The 14,286-nt window shown below is 42.0% G+C and overlaps 1 protein-coding gene across 6 annotated transcripts in view; it reads right to left on the bottom strand.

Annotated features, from left to right (window-relative positions):
• Positions 1-14,286, bottom strand: part of ABCC4 (ATP binding cassette subfamily C member 4) — a 225,174-nt gene that overhangs the window by 16,832 nt on the left and 194,056 nt on the right. For all 6 annotated transcript variants that reach the window (XM_040699617.2, XM_046941333.1, XM_046941337.1 and 3 more), the window contains one exon: positions 6,834-6,939. In XM_040699617.2, the coding sequence (XP_040555551.1) occupies positions 6,834-6,939 (106 nt within the window). The remainder of the gene's footprint in view (positions 1-6,833; positions 6,940-14,286) is intronic.

Here is a 14,286-nt window from a genome sequence, read left to right as displayed (position 1 = left end):
AGGTTCATCAGACATTAGCTTCACTTCCTGCTGTAATTCAAATGCAGCTCTTCATTTGAATGCTCCCAAGCTGAAGTACTGCTTCAGTAATTAGCTGCTTTATTTAGGCAAAAGAAGAGCCTCGTTGGGTGGCCGTCTTGAAATTGGGAGCAGCTTTTAAGAACAGTCTTACAGATGTCAACATTTTGGGAAGGTATGGCTTCAAAGTGGCAAAGAGAATCACAATCCTAGTACTTCTTCAAGACCATTGGGATTTTGACTTGTTATAGAGACAGCTAGGCCAAGTGTGACATTTACAACTGTCATAGACACACTTCATTTCAGTTGACAACAGTGGCTCTGATATATGGCTCATAGCTCAGTACTTTACGCAAACTTGGATTAAACACCAACATAATATCCTTTTAATAGCAAAGATGTATGATTTACTCAGGTTTGAAAACAACATATTCACTGTTTATATCTTCTGAATTCTGAATTACTGAATTCCACAAAACAGCATAGAGGAATCTGTTTTTCCTTGCTGTTTGCAAAACATTAACCCAGTTTCAGAGGATCTGGAAATTGTGGAAATTGGCTTTGTTTGGATTAAAAACAAAATGGATCGTTTCTGAAAATCACTTGCTAATGCTCAGCTCCTCCAGAAATTCCACGAGTCCTTAATTACCAAAGTAAAGGAGAAACCTAGAGGTTCCCAGGATCCCTGCCTACCATCAGCTGTCCACGTGGACTCCAACACAGTGAACAGCCAAGCAGGTAGATCAGCATTAATCACATCCAGGGTCTGGTGGAACTGCATTAAAACTCTTAACAGTGTCACTGAAACATTTAACCAGCCCTTTTAGTTAAGTGCTAAGATCTTTCCTGCATTCTTACATTTTATCTCCCAGATCCCGAAAATCTGGAATTCCAGACAATTTACCTGTCACCTTATAGAATACATGTACACAAGTAATGTTTCTGTGGGATACTGATATTCAGCTATCATGAGATCAAGCACTCTTTCACATTTCCTGCGCAAAGCATCTCAGCTAGCACCATTAAGTTTAATGTGCTTCACACCGGTCCTCTTCTATGACTAACGTTCATTTTCTTATCTTCACACTTCTTCACCCAGGAGATGTTGGTTCCTTTGGTTCCGGCACAGCTGGATTTTTTCTTAGGTTGAATAAAAAAACAAAACACCAACATCATCACTTAGTTCTAGTGTCCCCTAGCCTGTATTTTCAAGAGAGCTGCTTTAACCTGAATGCCCTGTGTGCCATGCTGGTAGACATGGCATCTTCCTGGAAGTGGGGAGCAGTGTCCAAACCTCGGCAGAGAGAGGAAAACGTAGAGCTCAGGTTTCTTAACTTTCAGGAGGAATGCTCTCTTTCCATGCTAAGGATGGGCAACACTGCCATCACTATCATCCTTACTTAGGTGCCTGTTAGCAGAACTGCCTCATGTCCAGCTGGATGGCTGAAGGATACTAATGTGCAATACTGGGTCAGACACCAGAACTCCACAGACAAGCACCCAGACCTTATCTGCTGCATGGCATTTTCTGTCTAGCTGTAGGTGACTCCCCTATTACTATGCAAACTTCTTGAATCTCCCCGCAGAGTTCCCTCTTTCCTTTCAAGGTGTTTATGCCAAATTCTGGTGGACTGATTTGCCCTGTTGAGGTTAGCTGTCTACAATACATAAAACACAGTACCTGATTTATGAGGCCCAGGTGTTCCAACAAGGTAAATACAATGTGATGTCAGAAAAACGGGAAAAACTGAATGAGAGAGGTGTACCGGAGAGATGTAAGAAGTCATTTTCTATTGACCAAAAATGACCTCAGGTCCAGTTATAAAGTACATTGTGCTGTTAACCATGAGCATTAAGTCATTTCAGTACATAGCCACAACAGGTTTTCCCGTAAATAAATCAGATCTCTTCCCATGGTTCTCTTCCTCAAAAACTTCCTATTTGAATGACAGTTTTTAATTACTACATCAAGTTCTGCTTGCATAAAGAGCTTTCATTTTAAATAAGTATTTCACTGATATGAAAAGCCTCTGTGGAGAAACATCCTTGTCACTGGAAAATGCACAAGTCTTCACTACTTTCAGGCTTTCCTACTGAAAGACCACAGCACAGCAACCAGAACAAAGAACTGCATCAGACTCCTGCCAGACGCACGTACTTAATTTGCTACTGATTCACTGTTTCCCTAGGTGAGCCTCCATTTCTGCATGCTTCAGCTTCTCTCCTCTCTAAAAATACAGTTTCTAAAAAGTATTTCTCAACCTGGACAAGGAAGCAGAAAAGAGGGGGAGGAATGGGTGATGCGGATTTTACAAGATACCACTGGAAGTCTTGGGAGTGGTGCCTGCTGGCTGCCCCAGGCTGCTCCTGACTGGGTTTGGTGAGTTGCAGATATGATGTAGGTAAAAGGCCCTCACACTGTAGGGTGAAGAAAGGACAGGGAAGCAGCTGTTGTGGTGGTGGGGATGCTATGTGGAATGGGGGGCTGGTGGAGCAAGCCTGAACTGAGCTTTTCCCAGGATTTGCCACTAGAAGTGAGAAAACTGCAGCATTTCTCCCATTCTCCCCCCTTTGCCAGGGAGAAAGGAGGCTGCTTATGTCAAATGGCTAAAATGGGTATTTGTAGGCATCTGATGGGAGGAGCTACAACTTGGGTTCTTAAACTAATGAGGAAACATGAGTGAGAAAATATCCTATAGGACTCCTGAACAGCATAGGGGGAAAAAAAAAAGTTTGAAAACCACTGGATTATAATTTTATGGTAGTATTATTTGACGGCCTGACTTAACAAGTCTTTCCAACTTTGGTTCCAAAGATTGTATGGATACTTCCCTATCTCACCCAGGTGTTTGAAGTTTAATTAATTAATGTTTGTAAAGAGCGTTACAATTTCCAGATGAAACGTCCTATGCAAGTGCAATGTAGGATTACTCATTGAGGTGATTGGGTTAGAGAGTATCACATTACACAATGCAGCTCTTCCCTCAACGATTTTATGCGTTTGAAGTTCTGATAAAATGTATTTATCAGTAAGATGGATATAATGGAAATACTCTTAAGGCGTGACCTGGATTATGAAACCAGAGGTATGGTTTTGGGAATAGAACAAACGAGAATTAAAACAACTCCTGAGGCCAGATTTGTCTACAGCTGTATAACAACGTATTCTGTTCTTCCTTTTTTTCCTCTTCCAGTAGGCTTTCTTCTCCTTTAAAATAAAACCGGTTATTACAATGGGTGTGAGCAGACATGCAACAGTTCACGTTCAGTTCCTATTTCCATACTCAACCAACTTGACTTTTTCTCATTACTTTCTCAGAATTATTTTGTTCTATTTTTTTTTTAATTATTATTTTTTTTCTTTTTAATGTTTGGATCAACCCTAATGATGGACGTCATCTTTTTTGGAAAGTTCTGGTTTAACTAGCAATTAAATGGAACTACATCAAAAGCACGTGGACCATGTCAAACTGAAGACTGCAGTCAATGTGCTTAAGACAAGGATACCAATGAAGGCGATCTATATGTAGACAAGCTAAAAGAACAGTTCAGCATGAACCTCATGACCAAAAACACTGACAGATGCAAAGACCCCAATCTGTAATGGGTTAACCCCTTGTGATCAGTATCAGCAACAGTTTTGCCAATGCCTCCCTTCCTCTTTTGCCCAGAACAACAAAAACGAGGGTAAACTGGTTTGAAGTTTGAAACACGGTCACCAGGGTAACAAGGGCACCAGAGCATCAGCCCAGTGAGAGGACAGACTGACAGAGCAGAGTTTGTTCACTGAGGAGAACAGATGGCTTTAAGAGACTCAACAGGAGTAATTTCATACCTACAATAAAGTTACTCAGAAGACAAGAGCTGCAGTCTTTAGTGAGATACACTGTGGGAAAACATGAAACTTGCCATATACTGAGGTGAGGTTTTAAGTGGATATAAGGAAAAATACAGATTTATTGGCAGATAATTAAACACTGTGGCAGGATGCCCATAGAGGTTACAGAATCTCTATCTTTTCATGTTTTCAAGATGCAGTAGGATAAAGCCCTGAACAATTTGACCTGTAATAGGACTGAAGACCTCCTTTGGTTCCTTCCAAACAAAATGATTCAATGGGAAGAGAGTGAAATCCTGGTTTATGCTCAGGCGATATATACTTGTTCAGGGATGGGTTTGGACTGTTATGATTAAGTGAAGAAAGCTGAACGGGTTTGCTCAACATTTATTTCAAAAATAAGTTTACTCATTGCTTGTTAAAAGACAATTGTTAATATTCCAGCTATGAGGTTCCATCTTTGTTCTTCTTCATTCATTTTCTACCAAACTTACCAGGACAGACAGCAACAGAGATGGGGATGACATATAAATGAATGCATTATTTTATCTATACATCTCAGTTAAATGAGAAAGAAAAACAGAAGTTTTAATAATACCTGTTATTGGAATAACAATGCACTTCAGCTGTGCATTTTTATACTTGAAAAGAAATGCACAAAGTTAAATCTGTAAATTACTAAAACAAATTAAAATTTTGAGACAGCAAATTTTAAAATTGACAGAAAGTTCTCTCCAGCTGAGTTTCCTCAGTTTTCTCAATATTTAAGTAAAACATTATTTTTCTGTGAAAGCCGTTTTTATTGCTAATGGTACTCATTAATAGTTTGTTTTCTAGGATTATCCTGTTCCTTATATTTTTAACACACAGACTTTTCTTACTCTTTCCAAATTGCGTTATATTCCCACTAGGATTTACATGCCTGAGTAAATCAAGTAATTAAAAAATGTAACAAAAGCACACCTGCCATAACTCTGATCAGTCCTAAAACAATATAAAACGTACAATTTGTTTGGAAGCAGAACCAGTAACACTGAATAAGGTTGTTACTGAGCCAACATGCCAGCTTCCTCCATTTTCTGGCTAATACTTCTCACCCTTTACTTCCTCCCAAAATTACAGTAATACAAGGGATCGAATGAAGTGATGTAAAAAGGTGAAAAACACTGGAGTCACTAATGATTGTGGACCCTAAGGTAGACCTTCTTGCAAATCTTCTCCTTAATGTACTCTAAAGAAGCCAAAGTCATTCCAAAAACACTGTATCAGACAGTGTAAAAGTGGACTTTAGGAAGGTAGGATCTTGACTACGGCTGAACTGAAACAACAGAAGGTCAAAAATAAGATACAGGAGCTAAACATATAATAGAGCAGTTATACCGTTGGCCATTGTACTGAACAATCTGAGGAGTAGCTTCAAATTCTAATCAAATGGTTTTAGTAAAACAGTAAATAAAAACATCTAGTTTTCATTTCAACTGCATGATATTAATGGTAAAACTAAGAAAACATGTTCATGGAAAGAACATTCTGTGCATAACATGTTAATAGTAGTTAATGAACCAAAACCCACAGAAATCCCTTTGGACAGCTAACAAACACATACAGCTATTAATTAGGTCACAGCTGTTTCCTCACAAGTCTTTTGTTCACTTTACTTGTAGAGAACACCAACATATCCATTAGACTTGTGGGGAGGTATTCACCAGTGAGGAAAATATTTATTTATTATACCTTAAATGCTTGCAATTACATGACTTATTATGGCAGCTCTGCTGGTTTCTCTCTTCATAAGTAAACTATAATCACTCAGTTCACAATCTGCTGTACTCTATTCCTCAGAACATCACTCACCTCAGTAGATCCAATTGTTTCATTTTGCATACTTTGGGCTACCATTGTACCTCAATCACAGATTTTAAAATGCTCTGGGCATCCAGTTTAAAAAAAAAAAAAAAGAAAAACAACCACACAAAACAACACTGAAAGAATTAACAAACTTCATTTTAATATAAAAAAAAGTTTCATAAATATTCTTTAAAGTTACCACTGAGAGGATATGGGTAATTTCTATTTGACGCACAGTTACATTTGAATTCCGCTCACAAACACACTTTGCCCACTAGTAAGTTACTTCATTAACTGACTGTGAAGAAAATGTTTGCAATGGGCTCCTGTTGCTACTGAAGAAAACTGCAAAAGTGCAGGTAGAATATCATTTCAAGGACACAAACCAGACTGAGCTCCTGAGAGCTGAGGGAAGACCACTGCCTTTATGAAAACAATCAGCAAGTATGTATTTTTCATTTTCTGTGTGTGCAAGGCATCATAGGGCAGGCACCATGTGGTGCTTCACATTAGCGGAGTACACCACTGCTCCACTGGGAACAAAGATGGCAGAGGCTGCTGGATTGGTAATACTCCATCTTCGCTGTTTGAACCTTGCTTTATAAAGCTGGCCACGTTTAGTACCTCACCAGTCTAGCTCCACTTCTCCAACCAACACCCTTGCCCCGGGGCAGCTGCTGCCTTGTTACCACCACCATCTCCTGCCCCAGAACCTCTACCACTTCCTTCTCACACATTCCACACCACTAAATATTGCACTGCCTCCCTCAGCCCACCGAGACTGAATTAATAAACTTGACCGAATCCAGCTGACTCTCTCCAGAGCACTTGGGTGTGTCTTCACTAGTACCAACAGAGCTCATTTGCTTAAGTCTGCTGTTGCACCTCACCTGCAATGGGTTTGTGCCTGGCAGGTTGGAAACCACACAGTGAGAAAACGTAAGCAGTCTTTTCAGGTCATTACTACTACAGCTTCATGAGTTGCCTGTCACAGCCCCTGGGATAACTAGGATAAGTCTAAAGTTACAACTTAAACTTCTGACCATTTCTCAATCAAAAGTAAGGAGACCAAACAGAATTACCGATTTGCAGGAAAAGAAAAATAACAATTGAAGCTGTTAACTCTTACCATAATTCTGTCACTGTCGATAATGGTGTTCAAGCGGTGTGCAATGGTCAGAACTGTGCAATGAGCAAACTTTTCACGGATTGTCTTTTGAATGAACTCATCTGTTCTGAAACACAGCAAGAGCAGTGCAGACAAAAGTAAGATGTTTGCAGGGATAACTTAATGGCAGACAGCTTCTATGACTTCATCAAACAGGACTGCAAAGCAGGAAATGTGCTTATGAAGTCATTACAGTGCTTTTTCCTGGAGGCATACCATGAAACATACCCCAAAAGCTATCTGCTAATGGTTGAAGAGAAAAGAATTTCTTCATGGAAGTAGAGCAGTAAGTTTCATTTCAGGAATCTAGCCTTCCAAGCTGTGATTACAGAAGAAGGGACACTCTTTTTAGCAGAGTGAGGTATTCCTACAGATTTCTATACCAAAAAAGTCACTATTATTTAAGGTTTAGTTTGTGCAAGCTGAGAATAAAAGTTAGTGAAAATAAATATCTTTGTAAATGAATGAACAGAAGACAACCCATAACTAAGATTCTTCATTTCCACTGCAAAAGTGGATTAAATTACAGAGCTGGTTGGTAAGTGAAGCTACAACTGCAGTAGCTCAAGGACTTGAGTACAGAATGACGTGCTTTATAAATTAAGTGCTGACTGACACAAAATCCAAGGAAAGGGACAGAATCACGGAATTCCTGAGCTGGAAGACATAAAAGCTTTCAAGCTAGGAGTCTCAATCCATGACATGAATTAGTCTCCAAAGGAAAGGTATCAGGTAGAAACGCGTGACTTTTAAAGAATGAAAACTAAGCCAGAGTGCAGACACTGAAGTACAGCGTGAATGTCGAGAACTGTCACAAGTTAAGTTGAGAATCCTGAAAATGAAATATACTGAAATATACAAGAGACACTAAAATGTTCTTTAGTTGTATAAACAAATATTAATGCAAAAGGCCTGTAATAATGATAAAACTGGATAGTATTCAAGAGACTATTCAGAAGCAGCATTAATATCACCTAACTTAAAGCGCTGCAGTTAGACTTAAATTTGGAAATCTATATAACCCTCCTTAAAGTCAGTGAAAAGAGGAAAGGCACGGATGGAATCTGAACCATAGCACCTGTATTAGGCAGCCATCAGGTGATGAATGCCCTCTACAGGCACCTGACAGCCCACAGTGCACAAGAAGCCTTAGTTCCTGTCCTGGGCACAAAGCCAGGTCATGTGAATATGCGTATATTGTGCATCAGCCTTCAAAAAGACTATGAGTGGCAACAGTGGAGAAAAAGGCAGTGTGGGAACACAGGTACAGATATTAAAATTATCATCCAAGATCAAAGGAAGACATAAACAGCTCAAAATGTATTGGTGTTAGTGAGACCGGGGATGCTGCAGCCTAGAATTCAGGCATATGAAGGTACAGGACTAATTTCCAGGATTCCTATTAAAACAGAATACTGTACGTCTATGCAATGATTAGACAGTAATAAATGCTCTACACTAATATATTCAGGGGCCATGTTAACGTCAACTGGTTGCTTGCAAAGCCTTAATTCTTCAAATTGTTCTAAGTAACTGACAATTCGAATACAATACCACAAAGACTCACACAGAACACACCTTCCTGTGACAAATCATTATTTTCTACATATTAGTACATTGGATCTGTCTGGACAAGATAACTTTGGAAGCGTAGGATGACTTGAAGAATGGAGTAACCATTGTTTCCATAGTTCACAGTATGATTTTGTGCTCTGAAGGACTGAACACAACTTCTGTTACAAAGTGTTTAAGCAGTCAGCATGACAATGGAAGACAGATCACTGCTGATGACACAGCAGATGATGGGAGAGAGAAGGAAGATATTAACAGTTAAGTAAGAGTTCCCATGCATGCTTACTGTCATCCTCTTACAGAGATAGAAACATTTATGATCTGTCATGAATTGGACAAGACAGAGCATTTTTAGACAAAAATTCAGCTTTTGCCAAAATTGTTTCTGCAGCCTGGACCGCTGGACCAGTTTGGAGCATGACACACTCCCTCCTTGACCATCTGCTACATTTACTACCAACACTTTAGCAATAAGAACACTCATTAAGGAAATGAGAGGTCTCAGATTCTTGGTAGTTTGATCCTTCTGCTACTACTTCCTAAAAGAAGAGTCAGAAAAGACCTAGGAAAATCCTTGTCCTCTATTCAGCACTAGTAAAGCCATCCCTGGAATACTATTTCCAGTTCTGGGGTCCCCAGTACAAGCATATACAAGCGCAATGGAAAGAATCTAACAAAGGACCACAAAAATGATTAAAGGACTGGAGCACCTCTCTTCTGTGAGGAACGGCCAAGAGATACAGGACTGTTCAGTGCGGAGAAGAGGAGGCTTGAGGGGGGATTTTATAAATGTCTATAAATACCTGAGGGGACAGCGCAATGAAGATGGAACCAGGCACTTTTCAAGGGTGTCCAATGACAGGACAAGAGGTAATGGCTACAAACTGGAACACAGGATGTTTCATCTGAATATCAGGAAATACTTTAGCCCTGTCTGTTAACAACCTCCCTAAAAAAGCAACTTGCTTAACAGTCCACTAGCATGTACTTCCATCAGATCACAGCAGTAGCAGTGCTACCACTCCACTGCTAATGCACATTTTTTTCTTTTGCTGTCCTCTCAGCAATGCCTCAATGATCTGACCACTGTTTATTTCAGCAGAGAAAATCAGGGCCATGCATGATAACACTCAGTAGGGAAGAGGTAATGGTTAAAAACAGTCTACAATGAATAGCAAAATGGAAATACTACCTGAAATAATGTAGAAAGTATTTTTCTTTCATTATAGTCCATCTCAAGGTGAGGTTTCCTACAGAGCAAGTAAGGAGCCCAGAAAACTGCAGTTTGCTCAGGAATTTAAAAAATAACGTTTACAAGAGCTCAAAATGATTTTCAACTTCTCAGGTTATTCCTACTGTTATCTCGGTAGAATGCAAAATCCTTAAATGCTCTGTCCTCTGCATTCAGTTATTATAGCTTCCCTTATTACATGCATTCCTTATAGCATCATTCCTTAGTGCATTTCCATTAAGAAAACAATTCACATTCTTGAGATGCTGAAGAGTAGCCCAGCAGAACAGCATCTGAGGGTTCTGGTTAATGCTAACTTGAATCTGAATCAGCAGAGTGCCCTGGAAGACAAAACTGGCCAAAAGGGCCAATTGTACACTGGTGTGCATCAGGTCGAGCACTGCCAGCCAGGAGAGCGAAGGGAGCTCTGCTCTGTGCTGTGTGGACTCATCTCGAGCACTGTGTGCAGTTTTGGGTGCCACAATATAAGGACTTAAAACTATCGAAGACTGTCCAAAGGAGGGCTACAAAGATAGTGAATGGTCTAGAGGACAAGACATACAAGGAACAACTAAAATCACTTGTTTTGTTCAGCCTAGAGAAGAGGGGGAGGATGAGGAGAGGCCTCACGGCAGCCTACAGCTTAGAACTATAGTATCTTCTGAGTTGAAAGGAACCCCTAGGGGTCATCTAGTCCAACTCCCTTGCAATGAGCAGGGACATCAACAGCTAGATCAGGTTGTTCAGAGCCCTGTTCAGCCTGACCTTGAACGTCTCCAGGGAGGGGGCTTCCACTACCTCTCTGGGCAACCTCACCACTCTTATTGTAAAAAGCATCTTCGTTATACTCAATCTAAATCTCCCCTCTTTTACTTTGAAACTATTTCCCCTTGTCCTGTCATGATAGACCCTGATAAAGAGTCTGTCTCCCTCTTTCTTATAGCCCCCCCCTTCAGATACTGAAGGACTGCTTTCAGGTCTCCCCAGAGCCCTTTCTTCTCCAGGCTGAACAGCCCCAGCTCTCTCAGCCTGTTCTTGTAGGAGTGGCATTCCACCCCTTGGATTATTTTTGTGGTCCTCCTCTGGATGCACTCCAACAGGTCTATGTCTGTCCTACACTGAGGACTCCACATCTAGATACAGTACCCCAGGTGAAATCTCAGCACTGCAGAGTAGAGGGGCAGGATTACCTTCCTTATCCTCCTGACCATGCTTCTTTTGATGCAGCCCTGGATATGGCTGGCTTTCTGGGCTGCAAGGGGAAGTTCTCATGAGCTTCCTCATGAGAGACTACATTAAATGCCAATTGGAGCAGTCAAGCCTCCAGAAAAGTGCCAAAGGAAGGAGCATTTCTGCCCTTTTTTGAAGGCATAAATGACCCCTTTGTGGAGTCTACCCACACTGAGAAAGTGGCCAAGCAAGCGTCAAGGGATTCCATTATCCTCTTCAGTGGCACATCATAAACCAAATATGTAACCTGAACAGCAAACCACAGCTGCTGGATGACAGACACTCAACCTTAATCTGGTAATATGAAAATGGGAACCATGAGTCTCCCCCAGAATGGGAAGACCATCTCCGGCAACAAGCTTTCCAATTTAAGCAGGAGGGCTTTAAACTAGAGTTGCTGGGGAAGGGGATCGTCAAACCATCCCACTTTGAGGCAGTTAATGGTAATGGATGCCCTGGACCTGGAGTTGGATCACAGGCCAGTAAGACAGCACCTGCGGTGCAGGATAAGGCAACTCCAATTGGTAAATCAGCCTCAATGGGAGCCCAACTCAAATGTCTGTACACTAATGCATGGAGCATGGGGAACAAGCAAGAAGAGTTGCAGGCATATGTATGCCTACAGGGCTTTGACATCGCTGGCATCAATGAGATGTGGTTGGATGACTCTTACGACTTGAATGGAGGAACAGATGGGTATAAACTATTTAGAAAAGAGAGGCAGAGGAGAAGGGGAGAGGGTGTTGCCCTCTATATCAAAGACCAGCTGGAGTCCATGGAGCTCCACCTGGACATAGATGAGGAGCTGACAGAGGGCTTATGGGTTAGGGTTTAAAGGGAAGGCAGGGGAAGGAGACACCAATAACAGGAGTCTGCTACAGGCCACCCAATGAGGAAGACTGAGTGGATGAGGCCCTCCATAAACAGATAGGAGGAGCTTCACATTCACCAAACATGGTCCTCATGGGGGACTTTAACCACCGCGATATCTCTTGGAGGGACAACACAACAGGTCACCAGAAATCAAAAAGGTTCCTGAAATGTGTTGATGGTAACTTCCTCTTCCAAGTGGTACAGGAACTCATGAGAAAAGGTGCTATGCTGGACTTTGTCCTCACCAATGAGGAGGGACTAGTGAGTAATGTGAAGCTCAAGGGCAGCTTTGGCTGCAGTGAGCACAAAATGGTGGAGTTCAAGATCCTTAGGGTTCCAAAGAGGGTGCTCAGCAAACTTGCTACTCTGGACTTCAGAAAAGTTGAACTCTTCAGGGAACTGCTTGGCAGAGTGACGTGGGATAAAGCCCTGGAGGGAAGAGAGGCCCATGAAAGCTGGTCAGTATTCAAGGACCATCTCCTCCAAGTCCAGAAACAGTGCATTCTGAGAAAAATGAAGGCAGAAAAATGAAGGTGAGAGCTTGGAGAAGGAAGATCTGCCTGCGGTAAATGAAGATCAGGTTCAAGACCATCTAACAAACCTGAAGGTTCACAAGACCACGGGACCCAATGAGATACATGCACAGGCTCTGAGGGAATGGACAGATGAAGTTGACAAGCTGCTATCCATTATATTTGAAAGGTCACAGCAGTTTGGTGAAGTTCCCAGTGGAAAGGGGAAACATAACCCTCATATTCAAGAAGGAGAAAAAAAGAAGATCCAAGGAACTACAGACCAGACAGTCTCACCTCTGTGCCTGGCAAAATCATGGAGCAGATCCTCCTGAAGGCCCTACTAAGGCACGTGAAAAAGTAAGATGAGTGATTGGTAGTAACCAATATGGCTCCACCAAGGACAAGTCATGCCTAACAAACTTGGTGGCCTTTCACGATGGAGTTGCAGCATCAGTGGATACAGGAAGAGTAACTGACGTCACCTACCTTGATTTGTGCAAAGTGTTTGACACTGTACTGCATGACATCCTGGTTGCCAGATTGGAGAAGAATGAGTGTGATGAATGGACCACACACTGGGTAAGTAATTAGCTGGATGGCTGCACTCAGAGAGTTGCAGTCAATGGCTCGGTGTCCAAGTGACAAGTGGCATTCCTCAGGTATCAGTACTGGGACAAGTGCTGCTGAACATCTTTGTAAGTGATGTGGACAGTGGGATCAAGTGTACCCTTAGCAAGTTTGCAGACAACACTAAGCTGAGCAAGTGCAGCCAACACACTAGAGGGAAAGGATGCTGTCCAGAGGGCCCTGGACAGGCTTAAGAGATGGGCTCATACCAACCCTCATGAAGTTCAACAAGGCTAAGCGCAAGGCCCTGCATATAGATTGGGGCAATCCCAAGCATAGATACAGGTTGGGTGGAGAATGGCTTGAGAGCAGCCCTGAGGAAAGGAATTTGAGGGTGTCGGTTGTTGAAAGACTCAACATCAGCCGGCAAGTTGCACTTGCAGCCCAGATGACCAACCATGTCCTAGGCTGCATCAAAAGAAGCGTGATCAGCAGGTCAAGGGAGGTGATACTGCCCCTCTACTCTGCTCTCATGAGACCCCACCTGCGAGTACTGAATCCAGTTCTAGAGCCCCCAACACAAGAAAGCCATGGAGCTACTGGAGAGGGTCCAGAGAAGGGCGACAAAGATGATTAGAGGACTGGAGCACCTCCCCTGTGAGGACAAGCTGAGAGAGCTGGGGCTCTTTGGCCTAGAGATGAGAAGGCTCTGGGGAGATTATATAGCGGCCTTCCAGTACCTGAAGGGGCCTACAAGAAAGCTGGGGAGGGACTGTTTACAAGGACATGTAGCAACAGGACAGAGGGAAAAAGTTTTAAACTGGAAGAGGGTAGATTTAGAATAGATATTAGGAAAAAATTATTTACTGCGAGGGTGGTGATACACTGGAACAGGTTGCCCAGTGAGGTCATGAATGCCCCCTCCCTAGGAAGCATTCAAGACCAGGCTGGATGGGGCTTTGAGCAACCTGGTCTATAGAGAGGTGTCCCTGATATAGGCCGGGAGGTTGGAACTAAATGATCTTAAAGGTCCCTTCCAACCCAAACCATTCTATGATTCTATGAAAAAAAACAGTGGTATAATTGTCCCACTGGCACTGTGGGTTGAAGATCTAATAGCAAGTTTCATAGCAACTCAAGACCTGGTATATCCAGAATTAGCTGACTGGGTAAAAAGAAAAACATCTAAAGAGCGAGTATAAACACAGTGTGAGTGAGAAGCAATCAAGCTGCTGAAAGAAACACTGGCTAAGTCATTATCTTCAGTCTAATGTCATCCTGGGATTGTCCTGAAAGCATATCTCACACTAAACAATTCCTGAGCGGCCCTGGAGAAGGCCACACATACTGATAACTTCTCCAAAAGGGATGTAAGTACAGATAGCAATTACATGTAATGAAAAGTTAAATTTTACAAGGTTAAGCT

This window comes from Gallus gallus, chromosome 1, assembly GCF_016699485.2.
Source record: "Gallus gallus isolate bGalGal1 chromosome 1, bGalGal1.mat.broiler.GRCg7b, whole genome shotgun sequence".
Classification (NCBI taxonomy): Eukaryota; Metazoa; Chordata; class Aves; order Galliformes; family Phasianidae; genus Gallus; species Gallus gallus.
This window is presented reverse-complemented; position numbering and strand designations above follow the sequence as displayed.